This window comes from Sciurus vulgaris (genome assembly GCF_902686455.1).
Source record: "Sciurus vulgaris genome assembly, chromosome: 12".
NCBI classification, from domain to species: domain Eukaryota; kingdom Metazoa; phylum Chordata; class Mammalia; order Rodentia; family Sciuridae; genus Sciurus; species Sciurus vulgaris.
In genome coordinates, this window is record NC_136473.1 from 4884788 (window position 1) to 4898383 (window position 13596).

Here is a 13596-nt window from a genome sequence, read left to right on the forward strand (position 1 = left end):
TTATCCCTTTATCCCAAACTCCTTTCCCTCTCACCTCATGTTCAGTCTATAAGCAAGTCTTTGCAATCTGTGCTTAAGTCTTCACCACTAATACCCAGATTCAAGTTCACTGCCATGGCAACAGATTCAGCTCCTGCAGTAGCTCCCTCCCCTCTACTCTTGCTCTTCCACAGTTGCTTATGGTGCATCTCTAGAAAACATAAATCCTAACAGCTCCCATCTTGCTCAAAACCTAATGACATCTGCATATTACACGTTTAGAAGACCACCGTGCTTGCTCTGGGTGCAAAACTCCAGGACACACCCCCTTTGGCCACTTTGATGTCCATGCATGTGCTATTCCTGTGCCTAGGGCGGCCTCCTGGATGTATGTGTGGTCTTCCCTTCCTGTCATTCAGGTCACTGCTCAAGTGCTACCTTGAGGAAGGGCTCAGTTATTCTATCCAGTTGCTCTAATCCCTATTCCCTGAGATTTTACATATATATCTACATACATACATATCTATAATTTTAAAATATGTTATATATAAATTATATGATATATAATATGTATATTATATATAATTATATATAAATACATAATATACACACATGCAGATAGAGCTGAATATACATTTTGTGACTTGATTTGGTTTATGCATACACACATATCCACATATATAAAATTAAATAGACACGTTTTATGATTTGTGTATATTTGTATATATATGCATACACACATATAGACATGTATACACATGACTTGAGATTTTATATATATATATATATATACATACACAAAAACATTCACACCCACATATATACAGAGCAGACATATTCAAACATGTATATTTTGTGACTTGATATTATGTTACATGCTGATCTGTAACTTAATGGTTCATTATCTGTACTCCCATTAAATCCAAGATGATGAGGACTGTATTTTGTTAATTACTGAAAGCTTAGGAGTACCTGGTACTTAGTATTTATTTGGTGAGATAGTTAAGGGCTGCAGTAGAAGTCCTAGCTTTGGCATCTGCCAGTAGATAGGGAGATATCAAATTCTTCCTTCCTGCTCATTTTTCTTCATTAGTACCGGGAAGTCTGAGATTTGAAGCACAGAATAAATGAGATGTTTTCTTAAGGAACTCAAAAATCTCAGTAATAAATGCCTTATTTTTTTTTCATATTATCATCACATCACTAAATCATATCCCTAAACTGACTTACCCTTATGCTGTATCATTATTAATTTCCATGTGTATTTAAATAATTTATTTTAGAATGCTTTTTGTATAAAGAATATAACACATTCAAATGTTATCAGAATTAAACTAGAAGTTGTCACCCTCAGGACCCAGGAAATGACTGGGTGTGTGTGTATGTGGTGTGTGTATTTGTGTGTGTAAGAGATGAAAGTATAGAAGGAGCAATTAACAATGTCAAAATATTTTAGTGGTCAAATTAGTTTGTTACTTTGGATTCACTGCTTTTTTAAATTTTATTTTTAGTATAACTGCCATAAAGAAAAATTTATATAGTGTTTGTATCAGTACTCGTTCTTTGTGATAAAATAGTCAGAATGTGGAACTCTCCCATTACTTAAAGGAAGACTCAGTCCCATTTCAAATATCTCATAGGAATGCTACTTAGCTTTTCCAGCCTCTAATGTTGTTTATGCTATGGTTGGTGCTTCCTTTTTTGCCAAAGACCAACAGGATTCAAACAAATGCATCTTCAGTCAAATTCAGACATATTAATGCTTCTTAAAGCAATTGAATAAAATAAAGCAAAGACACCTGGGTCATTAAAACAGAATTAAAATGTTCACCTTTTAGCCCATCTCATTTCATAAAGTGTATGAGCTAACTTTAAAAGTTCACATGTAATATGACTTAAAAATAAAATGAATTCGCATGGGGAGGGAACATTCTGGAAGAACTCAGTGAAAACCCTTTCAGCTTCGTGCAGTGCTTTGAATGCTTCTGAGCATGTCGGCTATTTGATGAGACATGCTTTATTGCTTTCCTACTTACATTTGCATAACCACTTTTAAGCAGAAAAACTGCATGATTTTAAACTTGATTATTAAAGTCTTCAGTTGAGTTTTATTAGTGAGTTGTGCCAGTGACTAATTTTTGCTGTACAAACATTGATAGAAAGTTGGGAGATTCTCAGGGCTGTTCATACAGCATCTTGTTTCCCCTTTAGGAAACGATGCAACGTCTATCGTCAACTGTCTCCATATTTTGGGTCAGACTTTGGATGCAAGGTAAATGGACACACTTTTATCTAAATGAATCATGTGACAACGGTATATCAGAATGTTGAAAAAGACTCGGGGTCTTGATTTCATTCTTTGGAATTGTAATCAAGACTTCAGGTAAAAAGAAAGCTTTTAGTAAATTACTAATACAGTAGTAGTTTATGATTCTACTCAGGTTATTTAAATTTCAAGTAATTTCTGTAGCAGGTTGAATTGTAACCGAAGGTCAACCTGGGAATGTAATGGGAGGAAAAAATGGTGAACTTGTGGTGTTCAAGTTCCAAGCCTCCAGATCTGGTACTTGTGCTTAATATTCATAACGACATTTGGCTTTATGGAAAACAGGACAGTTTTATTTCAATTTGCAAGTGAGTGAAGCACTGCTTAAGATCGCACAGTAAGCATGTGCATAGACAGACTCCCATATTCGAGTGCTTTCTACTCTGCCCTACGTCATCTTGACTGAATCCAGCCTGTGGACCAAGCGCAGCACCTGTTCACTTAGCATGACTGAGCCTGCCTTTGAGCCATAGTTTAGTTCATATAGTATCCCAGGTAGATCTAAACGAAGCTCCTAGATGTCTCTGCGGAGGATGTTCCTCGGTATCCTTTGCTTATCCCTTCCTGTGTTTCAGGTTTTACTTGAGATATTTTCTGTAATGAGTAAAGAAAGGACACACCCTTGTGCACCTCCACTTCCTGCTAACAGTGGTGCCATTAGGGTTTCGCCTCTGTGCCAAGGTCAGCCTTCGGTGGCTTTAGAAAAGACTCCATTAGTACCTGTGAACGCACAAAATATTTCTAGTAGGTGACTTGGCTGGCTTTAAACGGTTATTCCACTCTCGTTGCCTCAGGGCGCGTTAAACTCCCTGGCTCAGAAGTTGCCTTGTGTTAGTTACAAAACCCCCATCTGGTGTTCAGACCACCAGCGAATGCGTCAAGCCTTAGCATAGCCTTTCGCTCTGAGGTCCTTCATCATCATGCAGATAATGAGACCAGATTACAGAGCAGTAGCCCTGTACCTTCAGGCTTACTGAAAAACACTCGAGTCCATTTAAAACGGATTGGCAGGCGGACGCCTTAGTGGAGAGGTGGGCTGCGTTTCATCCGTGCTGCATCTGCTGCTGCGGGCAGATGCAAGCGCCCCTTCTGGCTCCCTAGGACCGTGATGAAGACCGGCCTGGAGGGTGTGAAGAGTGCGCTCAGAGCCTTCCTGGACAACGCCGCCGAGGATCTGGAGAAGACCATGGAAAATCTTAAGCAGGGCCAGTTCACCCACACCCGGAACCAGCCCAAAGGGGTCACGCAGATCATCAATTACACCACGGTGGCGCTCTTGCCCATGCTGTCGTCGTTATTCGAACACATTGGCCAGCATCAATTCGGAGAAGATCTCATATGTATGTATATCTGTGACTTAGACTTCCATTTTTGAAAAAGCACAATCTGAAATCATTAAAACACTGCTCATACATTGAAATGCAAATCATTATAGGTGGCCCTTTGAATTATGGGAGCCATTTTATGGATCTCTGAATCACATGGATTTGCAGAGAGGACCAGGACAGTACTGGCTAGGGACAGTAGTGTCCACGTTGTTGAAATACAAGGTTCCAAGTTCTGTTTCTGCCTGGCCTCTCTTCACGTTCATTTTCTAGTGCAGTTGGACCGTACGACATGCCACATTAAATGCTTTTGAGTTAGTTCTGAGTGGCTATGGAACGTTTCCGCAGGCTGCACTATCGACGCTCAGGGAGGCTACTGAAACCAAGTCTGTTTAAATAATTGCAGCACCAGGGGGCCTCAGCTTGGGGTTTTAGGTTTTGGTCAGTGTTCATGAGGGATTTAATCAACTGGTTTTGGCTGGATTTTGTAGTTTTTAGAAAGCATGCGAGCTGGCCTCACCGCTTGCTCTACTGCAGCTGTGAACACGGGACAAGAGGGAACCCGAGGAGCACAGCCACCTCCACCTGCTCTCCCGTGGAGCTTCCTCAGGCCATGGGCAGCATCATGTAAAAGCCAGATATTCAGGGGCTGCCCCAGGGACCCATTGCAAAAACCTCGATCTCACCCAGTAGGAGCCCTGTTGGCAGGCAGTGTGCTGGGTACGCAGGCCCCAGGCAGAAATCATGTCCTCAGGCTGTAGTGCACCCACCGGAAACAGTAGCAGGGTCAGAACTAGGAAGTCACAGTTCCTGGACTCCTTTGCCTTTTAAACTTGTCTTGTGGGACAGTAGATCGTTTATAAGGTTTCATTTGCTTTCCTAGGATTAGAAAGTGCCAGAGTGACATACTTATGCCTTAAATATCATGTAATTTGAGAAATAACAGAGGGATCCTTCCAGTATTCTGTTGATCATTTGAGAGCATGGTAAAGATACAGAATTTATATACTTTTGAAACAGGTGTCAAATGCTACCTATATCCCCTCTACTTCCAGATATTCTTAGGGTTAATTTCGTTCTTAGAGAAATTCTTTATTCTCATACCCAGAGAAAAATTACAAATTGCTTCTGAGAATATTCTGAATAATTGCATTATGTTCTTGAGAACATTCTCAGTTCCCTTAAAAATAACTTTGAAAGAAAAGTTTTATTTTTCATTTTAAAAATCTGTTCTTATTTTGTTGTTTCAGATGTTAAAATATTAGAACGGCTGAAATAAGGAATAGGGGTTTTAGCCTGAACTTTCTCAGGACAACGTGTAAATGTTTTGTTGCTTTGTTGTTTACATGTGATTCTCTTTTTCTTTAGTGGAAGATGTGCAGGTATCTTGTTACAGAATTCTGACTAGCTTGTATGCGCTGGGAACCAGCAAGAGTATTTATGTGGAAAGGTAAGAGTTTCAAAGTTTAGTAATACTAAAGTTTAGTAATAGCTATTTGATTTCAGGATCCTTGATCTTGTAGCTTTTTCCTTTCTTACACACTAGACAAGATTGACCTATGTTCTGAGAGTTATTAGACCATCTTGAAGCTAAATAAGAATTGATCTAATAAAGGACAGTGGAGTTAAGCAAAAAAATAAAGCAATCATGGTGAAGACCATACTTGATATAAAGTTTAAACAGAGTGCTTCTGAGACTTATGCAAGAATCTGAGAGTACATTTGCTCATTGTGTGTCAGAAATGCACAGTGGCCTCAATACAGACACTTTTTTAAAACCAGTTTTATTTTTGTATGTTCTCAAGTTTTAGGAGGACTTTGTCTAACATTGTCAAATGCTGTAGACAGGTAAAGTAAGAACAGGTGTCCCCCGAATTTAAACTTCAGTAGGAAATTTCTGTGGATAAGGAAAAAAAAAAAAAAAAAAACACTAGAGCAAGCTGAAGAAGACATTGTGATAGGTTTAAAACTGAATAGATGTGATGCCTCCCCAGGTTAATCAGTAATTAATTACAGCACATTTCAGTCAGAAATTTACTTTTCATCAAACTTGACAAAATAATTTGAATGTTCATTTTCAAGAATAAACCTACGAGTGGGCTGGGGTTGTAGTTCAGTGGTAGAGCACTTGCCTAGCATGTGTGAGGCACTGCGTTCGATTCTCAGCACTGCATATAAACAAAATAAAGTCCATCAACAACTAAAATAAAAAATAAAACAGAATAGACCTATGAGACTAGCCACTAAGATTTTTGAAGTGAAAGAAAAGATTAATGAAAGGATACTCATTTAGACAACCAAATATTAAAACTTACAAAACTACACTAATTAAAATAAGGTGACAATTATATAGAAATAGGCAATCAGATCAGTGGACAAGGACAATTGAGTTCACACTCTGAATGTTTTTAAAATTTTAGTTGCATTTTTAACTAAACTATTTTCATGTGGGTTTCTATGCTTATAAGATATTTTATACTAAGGGAGCATTATAAGTGATTGAAGTGATGCACTATTTTTGATATGTAGGTTATTTTCTCTTTTCCACTCACAAATAAGCTAGACCTCTCCTTGTGGGTTCCTCCATGTGTTTATACTCATTTCCTTTAACCCTGGTGCCAGAACTGAGTTCTAGGTATAAGGTGTGCCTGTCTGAAACGATTATGATACCTGTCTGCACAGAATTGACTCAGTTTGCCCTCTCAGTTTTATAATCAGATTATAAACTTCTGCTGCCTTTTTATTCTGTTTGCAAGCGTAGTAGTTAAAACATGGGATCCCACTTTTCTGCAATGCCTGTCCCTCATTTCCAGTGGCTTACTCTTTGTTCCTGTTTGCTTGGCCTTATGTGTTCAAATCTGAGAACTGCCTTTCCTCTATATGTGTTTCTCGTGCCAATTTATAATAACTCTTTTATAAATGATTAACCTCTTGCTTGTTATCTCTCCTGTTTCTATACATTGAAGCATTTTCCTTGCCTTTATCATTCTTATCTATGAAACACAATTGACCAACAGTGCCTCAGGACATGGGAAATTTGGATTTTTACAGAATCAAGTCTATCAATTATTTCACATATGTTCTCTCTCCTTAGTTTTATTATTGAAAATAATTTACACTCTACTTTCAGGAGGTTAAAAATTCAATGATCTGTTCTAGGTGTTTCCTGCTCCCAGTTCACCTTTAGCTTTTCCAAGGCTATGTTCACTCATTCAGTATTAACCAGGGCCAGGTACCTGGATGCTGGGATGCAGCAGTGAACACAACTGTTTACTAACATCATAGATCTTGCATCTGATTGGAGAAAACAAGGCCTAAAACAGAAACTTATAATATAATACTGGCTGGGTATATTAGCCCTCTGAATAAGCCTACAATGTGGAGAACCAGGGAATCAGGATGCATCCATTAGAAAGTGACATTTAAGTTTATAATTAATAAAAAATGCACAACCATGAAGCCACCTAAGGATACTTTTCTCAGAGCATAGACCATCCTCAAGCACATCATTTTATGGTATTTTTTTTCTGTGAGAAATTTAAACCTGCCTTCTCAGAGAATTATGCAGTGGCTCCTTGATAAGATCAATTTATTGACTTTTAAAATAAAGTATGTGAAATCTTTTAAGTGGTTTGTAATATGCTAAACTATTTCTCATATTATTCTTTATTTAATAAACAATTTAATGTGCCAGGAAAGCCTTGGATTAAGTAGATTACCAACAGAGAAAGAATTTGTATCATTGGCAGGGGGATCCTTGAATCCTGGCCCATCTCAAATTAATTGATCATAGTGTGATTTCTTAACTTCCTTCCCTTGTAAATGATAAGTCAGCTTTAAATGTTATCAATGCTTTTTAGCACTTAGTATATCTTAGCACTGCTTTTGTGTAATAAATTTGAAGGCCATGCATCATTGTGTTAGTATTAGTGTTTAGTTTTTAAATTTTCCTGAATCCATTTATTCCCCTAGCAAGAATTCTTTGTTAGTAGGTCATTTTTTTTTTTTTTTTAAGGTACCAGGGATTGAACTCAGGAACATTCTACCACTGAGTTACATCCCCAACCCTTTTTATTTTTCATTTGAGACAAGGTTTCTTTTATTTTGCTGAGACTGGCCTCTAACTTTTGATCCTCCTACCTCAGCTTCCCAAATTGCTGGGATTATAGGTGTGGCTACCATGCTGGGCTTGTAGGTCATTCTGGAAGGAGGGAGAAAAACATTCAAATTTGCAGGGGAAGTGACGGAACTTTTCTTGTTTTGTTTTCTTTATCTTTTTCTTCTGGCCTGTCCCCCTTCTTAAATTCTTTTTTGCTAACACACAGTTTAACTTTTATTAAGAGGCAGGGATTTCACTATTGAACGTGCTGTTTCACGTTATAGAAATGGTATTTGGGGGTTCATCTGATTGGGCAGCCCGCCTGCAGGCTGAGCTTGCCAGTGTCAGTGTTAACCTAACTCTGCAGCCCTTCGTGTTAGGACGTAACCCAAGGAGCCTTCTGCCCCTACAGGCAGCGATCCGCCCTGGGCGAGTGTCTCGCGGCCTTTGCAGGCGCCTTTCCTGTCGCCTTCCTGGAAACACACCTGGACAAGCACAATCCTTACTCCATCTACAACACCAAGTCTTCCCGCGAGAGGGCAGGTAAGGCAGGGGCATGCGCGGCGCTTGAGAAGAGAATCGAAGCATGACGTCTGGTATTGTGTTTTCCTACGGTTCTCAGTGGGCCTGTGTACTTGAGGTTCTCCAGGGCTCTTTGTTCTGAAGGGCTGGCAGTTGGCATTGTGGTTTTCTTTCTTTCTTTCTTTCTTTTTTCTCTCTGATGCTCTATACTTGGGGCTGAAAGCTCGGTCCTTGTCCCTGATGTCAGTCCCATAACGAGGACATGGTTTTGAGAAAAAGGAAAAAAAAAAAAAAAAAAAGTGTATTGCTTTGCTAAGCGCAGGAGAAACACAGGGGACTCCTGTCCCAAAGACTATGATTCTGCCCATCAGCAGGAACAAGGAGCTTTTAAAGAGGTGATTCAAAGGCTATATTTCACACAGTCTCTGTTGAGTTGTAATTCACTTGTTAATTTGGGAGACAGTCATTCCTGAGATCTTCTGGTGCCATCCCCAAAGTCAGGGTGACTTCCTTCCTCTGGTGGGTGTGGACTCAGGTACAGATAACTCTGCCTAGGATGGGGAGGAAAGGTCATCCTGTTTCCCCTGTGATTAGGGAGGGATGAGATTAGGGAGGTGCAGGGAGAGAGGTAGAGAAAGAAACCTGTTCATTTAAAAAAGTTGCAGAGCCGAGCAGCAAGGGCTAATTCAAACATAAGTGGACACAGTTACAGACTGTTTCCCTCATGTTCCTGAAAGAATATATGTCTAATTGCCTCAAAGCAAATGAGTCACAGACAGATCAGTACCCTCAGGAATAAGACCACGAGATCAGCAAATACAGAAAAAATAAGCCGATCTGATTTCCAGTTCAGGTATTTCTTGCAGTTAGTTAGCAGGGGGTGACTTACTCATTGTAAGGGATCCCACGGAAACCACGCCAGACATGGGAAATCACATAAGGGAGTTTATTAAGCAGAGTGTCTCCCTGCAGGGTAAGAGAGAAAATGAGAGGAAAAGAAAGGGAAAGAGAAAGGGTGCATGCAAGAAAGAGTGGAAAAGCAAGGAGGAGAGAGAGAGCAGGTGTGGAGGAGAGAAAAGCAAGAGAAAAGATGGCGGGGTAGCTACTGGGAAGCAGTTGAATTCTGCCGGGCTAACAGGGGACCAATAACGGAGAAGGATACTTGCAAGCTGACTGATGAACCAATAGCTAGCTAGGATGTTCACAGACTGACAGTAGTTGGGAGGCGGGGAAATGGCTGCAACAGAAAGGGCGGGGAGAGCAGCTTTGCACATTACACTCATCATGCTGGTGCATTTGTGCCTTTCCTGCCTTCACCAGACATCTCCACTCACTGGGATCATTTTATTCCATGTTGTTTTTTCAAATAGTTCAGTTTAACTTTTATTTCAACAATCTGAAAATCCTGACAGTTGGTCAATACCTTGAATTTGCACGTGTCCCCCCAGGACTCCAGTGCCTGAATGTCCACCTGTCCCTTGCTTCTTCCTTACCTTCCCTTTGGTAAAATGTAACGGTTTGTCTGGTTGAAAAGCCTTCAACATCCATTGCCGAGGATGACAGTGATTGGCCTTTGAGATCCTATTGGAATTATTAACTAGGCTTTGAATTGAGTTGGAGAAGCTTTAAATGAAGTAGATACTAGATATTCTAGTCAGTGCCTTGAGTCAATCAGAGCACAATTCTGGACATGACACAAATGCCCCCTCATAGCATCTTCTTCTGTTAGATTTCCTCTAAGTCTGATAAAGACTGTGGTATCTGGGTTGTTTCTTAATAACCCTAAAGAGTTCCCAAATGCACACCTCTTTCTTCATGGGCTTGTTTCTGTTTTATTGATGTGTGTTGATGGAAGCTGTTGGCTAGTTAAACTGATTTTATAGTGGATCTCATCAAATAAAGTATCTTTTAGTGAATTGCATAATTTTTATTTAATTTACTTATTATAATAATGATGAGTATAGTAGCAGATGAAGCTAAAGATGAATAGGTTGTATGTGCCTCAGTAATATTTTTGCACATAATTTCTACAATAGATTTGTAACCATCAAAAGTGGTTTATTAATCCTCTGTGTAAACACATAAAAAGTTGTCTCATTAAGGCTTTTTGATTCCTTAAACACTGTTGCTGTGAATTAAGCACGAAGCAATTTGTTATCTCTTTGCAGATAAGGAAATACACAAAGCAGGTAATTCATTGCATGGTTTCTGTAACAAATCATCTGCATAACAAAGTAAAGGAATTAAATTTACTGAGCTGTGATAGAAAGATGAATGAGATCTGATTCTTTCCCTCATGGAGTTTTTCCTTGCCCTAGAGGGAGAGAGAGTGGCGAATGGGACAGGATTGAGGATAAATAGCACCAGGGACACCGTAAAGCAGTTTTAGTTGAGAACAGCTGGAAAGACACCACATAGCTAATTCAGGATGAGTCTTAAAATCGGGGAGCCCAGAACTCGGTTACACTGGGGAGACCTCAAGTGTCTTGACTTGGCTGGAGATGGATGTCAGGAGAGAATGGGTGAAGGATGAAGGAGGAGAGGAAGGAGTGGGCTTTTTACCAGGAAAGGGGAGCGGACTGTCCCAATGGCAAAGGGTTCTCTGACTAGCCTTGAAAATGGAGTAGCATGAATAGCTTGGCATTTTAAAATCTGTCCTGACAGCAGTAAGATGGGTGCCCCGAGCCAGCTGTCGGAGTGGTGGGGTGGTTCAGAGGTGAGGCCATCAGGCAAGGCTCTGGGAGGGAGAGACAAGGGAGGAAGTCTTGGGAGATTTCCTGGAGGTGGGATGGTCTCAGGTGAGAGGCCAGGGGGCCTTGCAGCCTGGCTGGCTGACTGGGGGGTGTCCTCACTGCGTCAGTGCATGCTCAAGAGGCAGGTTGGTAAGTTAGTCAGCTTTGGGCCAAAATACCTGACAAGATCAATGCAGAAGAGGGAACATTGATTTTGGGCTCATGGCTTCAGAGGTTCAGTCCATGGTCAGCCTACGCCATTGCTCTGGGCCTGAGGTGAGGCAGAACATCATGGCACAAGGACGCGGCAGAGGAGAGCTGCTCACCTCATGATGGCCGGGAGAGAGACGGAGAGAGAGGAGGGGTGGTGGGGAAGAGGGAAGCCAGGGACAAGATAGAATTCCTAAGGCCATGCCCACGGTGACACACCCGCCTGCAGTTACCACCCATTCAAGTCATTAATGCATCCAGTGGATTAATCCACTGATTAGGTCACAGCTCCCATGAGCTAAATGGCTTCACCTCTGAACTTTCCCACGTGGTCTCTCATGAGCATTTGGGTGATACCTCATTTCCAAACCACAACACTTGGAGAAGAAAGGAGAGCTTAGATTTAAACCTAGTTTGTTTGGGTTTCTTTTGAGACATCCAGAAAAAAATTAAAGAAATATGGCCCTGAGACTTATTAACTTGCAGCAGGGGCACTTAGGTGTGCCAGGAATTACCTAGACAGATGTATAAGCAGAGATAGAGAAGAGGGCCAAAGACAGATCCTCCAGGAGGCCTCCATGTAAGAGCCCAGCAAGGAGGAGAGAGTGAGGGAAACACAGGCAGGATTGAGAAGAGTCTGGGCCCACTGCCATTAAGGAAGAGGGGAGTCTTAGGAAAAGGGTCTGGACGCTGAGAGGAGGGTTGTAGAGAATGTGGTGGAAAGCAGAAGCTGCATTCAGATTCGAACCTCTGTGGAGGCTGCTGGGAAGGAGCCATTGGAAAGGAAGAGGCTGGCACTGGAGGCCTGAGCAAGGGTCCTGAGCTGGGGAAGGCATCCAGGATACTGGGGGAGTAACAACAGGGGCTGCAAAACTCTTCCTCTGAAAATGGGGAATGGTGGCCAGTGGGCCCTGAGAGCAGGAGGCTGGGGGGAGACATTTGCCCTGAGGAAAGAGCGACAGCTGTTTGCTGACGTCAGGAGCACCAGGTAGGGCAGGAACTTGGGGAAGAGAGAAGCTCTGACTTCCTGGCGTAGGAGGGAGGGGGAGCCAGTCAAGGCACCCAAGGCTGGCTGAGCCGAAGCCCCAGCGATGTGGCTGCCCGTGCGGGCCCCGGGGAGTGGAGACGCCCCGTCGGCCTGTCCCTGCGTCACCAGCCGTTTCCGTGTGTGCTTCTCCAGCTCTCAGTTTGCCAGCGAACGTGGAAGACGTGTGTCCCAACATCCCCTCTCTGGAGAGGCTCATGGAGGAGATCGTGGAGCTGGCCGAGTCTGGCATCCGCTACACGCAGATGCCCCACGTGATGGAGGTGGTGCTGCCCATGCTCTGCAGCTACATGTCGCGCTGGTGGGAGCACGGGCCCCAGAGCAACCCCGAGAGGGCGGAGACCTGCTGCACGGCCCTGAGCTCCGAGCACATGAACACCCTCCTGGGCAACATCCTGAAGATCATCTACAACAACCTGGGGATCGACGAGGGCGCCTGGATGAAGAGGTTGGCGGGTAGGGGAGTTTTATTCCTAAGCGATTTGAAATACGAAGACTGAATTATTCCTGATATAATACTCCTTGCTATTTTTTTCTGTGCCTGGAAATACTATTTCTGTGGTGCCGTTCTTTAGAATGGGTATAATCAGACCTTGGGTACCTTTCCATAGTCACGACTTTAAGGTGAACCTTTTCCTGATTGTCAGTTTCTATAGATTAATCCATGTGCACACTGAATATTGATCTTTTTATAGACTGCATTTGGATTCATTGGACACAAATGGGGCACATCTTTTCATTTCTATGGTTGAGCACGAAGTAGATTCACACCATTTGTGTAATCACACCTTTACGTAGGGTAGTGATGTCTGTCTCATTCCACCATCTTTCATACCCCCCTGCTCAGTGGGTAATGATTAGGTTGAAAAAGACAAGATAAAACTTAATTTTTAAGCATCCCAATTCAATCATATCCTATAGGGAGCGGGGTGAGAAATCAAAAGTCATCGAGTATTTACAGTTAAGTTTATCTATCATTACAGTATTTATATTGAAAAATTGGAAGTAATCAACCCAATGACCAGAGCGTGGTTAGAAAGTTTATATACACTGTCATATCAAGACATTATGGCATCTTTAAAAATTCAGGTTTCAGCAGTGCTATATAGCTTAGGAACTGTCCATGGTATCTTGGAAGGTAAAAAGAAGAGTCTTTAAAAATGAATTCAGAATGAAATAGATGTAATATACTTGTTTGTGGATTTGTCTATTGGTGAAAACACCAAGGATATACACCAGGGTCTCACTAACTTGGGCAAGTGATCATGGTTAATTCTAACATTTCTTTTAAACACTTACCCAACATATGTATGTTACCTTGGGGGTGAAATTCCTTTTAATATTGGCCTGCTCAAGTT

At 41.6% G+C, this 13596-nt stretch overlaps 1 protein-coding gene across 3 annotated transcripts in view; it reads left to right on the forward strand.

Annotated features, from left to right (window-relative positions):
• Window positions 1-13596, forward strand: part of RYR2 (ryanodine receptor 2) — a 609490-nt gene that overhangs the window by 493648 nt on the left and 102246 nt on the right. For all 3 annotated transcript variants that reach the window (XM_079107027.1, XM_079107029.1, XM_079107028.1), the window contains exons 64-68: window positions 2191-2251; window positions 3407-3645; window positions 4999-5080; window positions 8142-8272; window positions 12374-12694. In XM_079107027.1, coding sequence (XP_078963153.1) covers window positions 2191-2251; window positions 3407-3645; window positions 4999-5080; window positions 8142-8272; window positions 12374-12694 — 834 coding nt within the window. The remainder of the gene's footprint in view (window positions 1-2190; window positions 2252-3406; window positions 3646-4998; window positions 5081-8141; window positions 8273-12373; window positions 12695-13596) is intronic.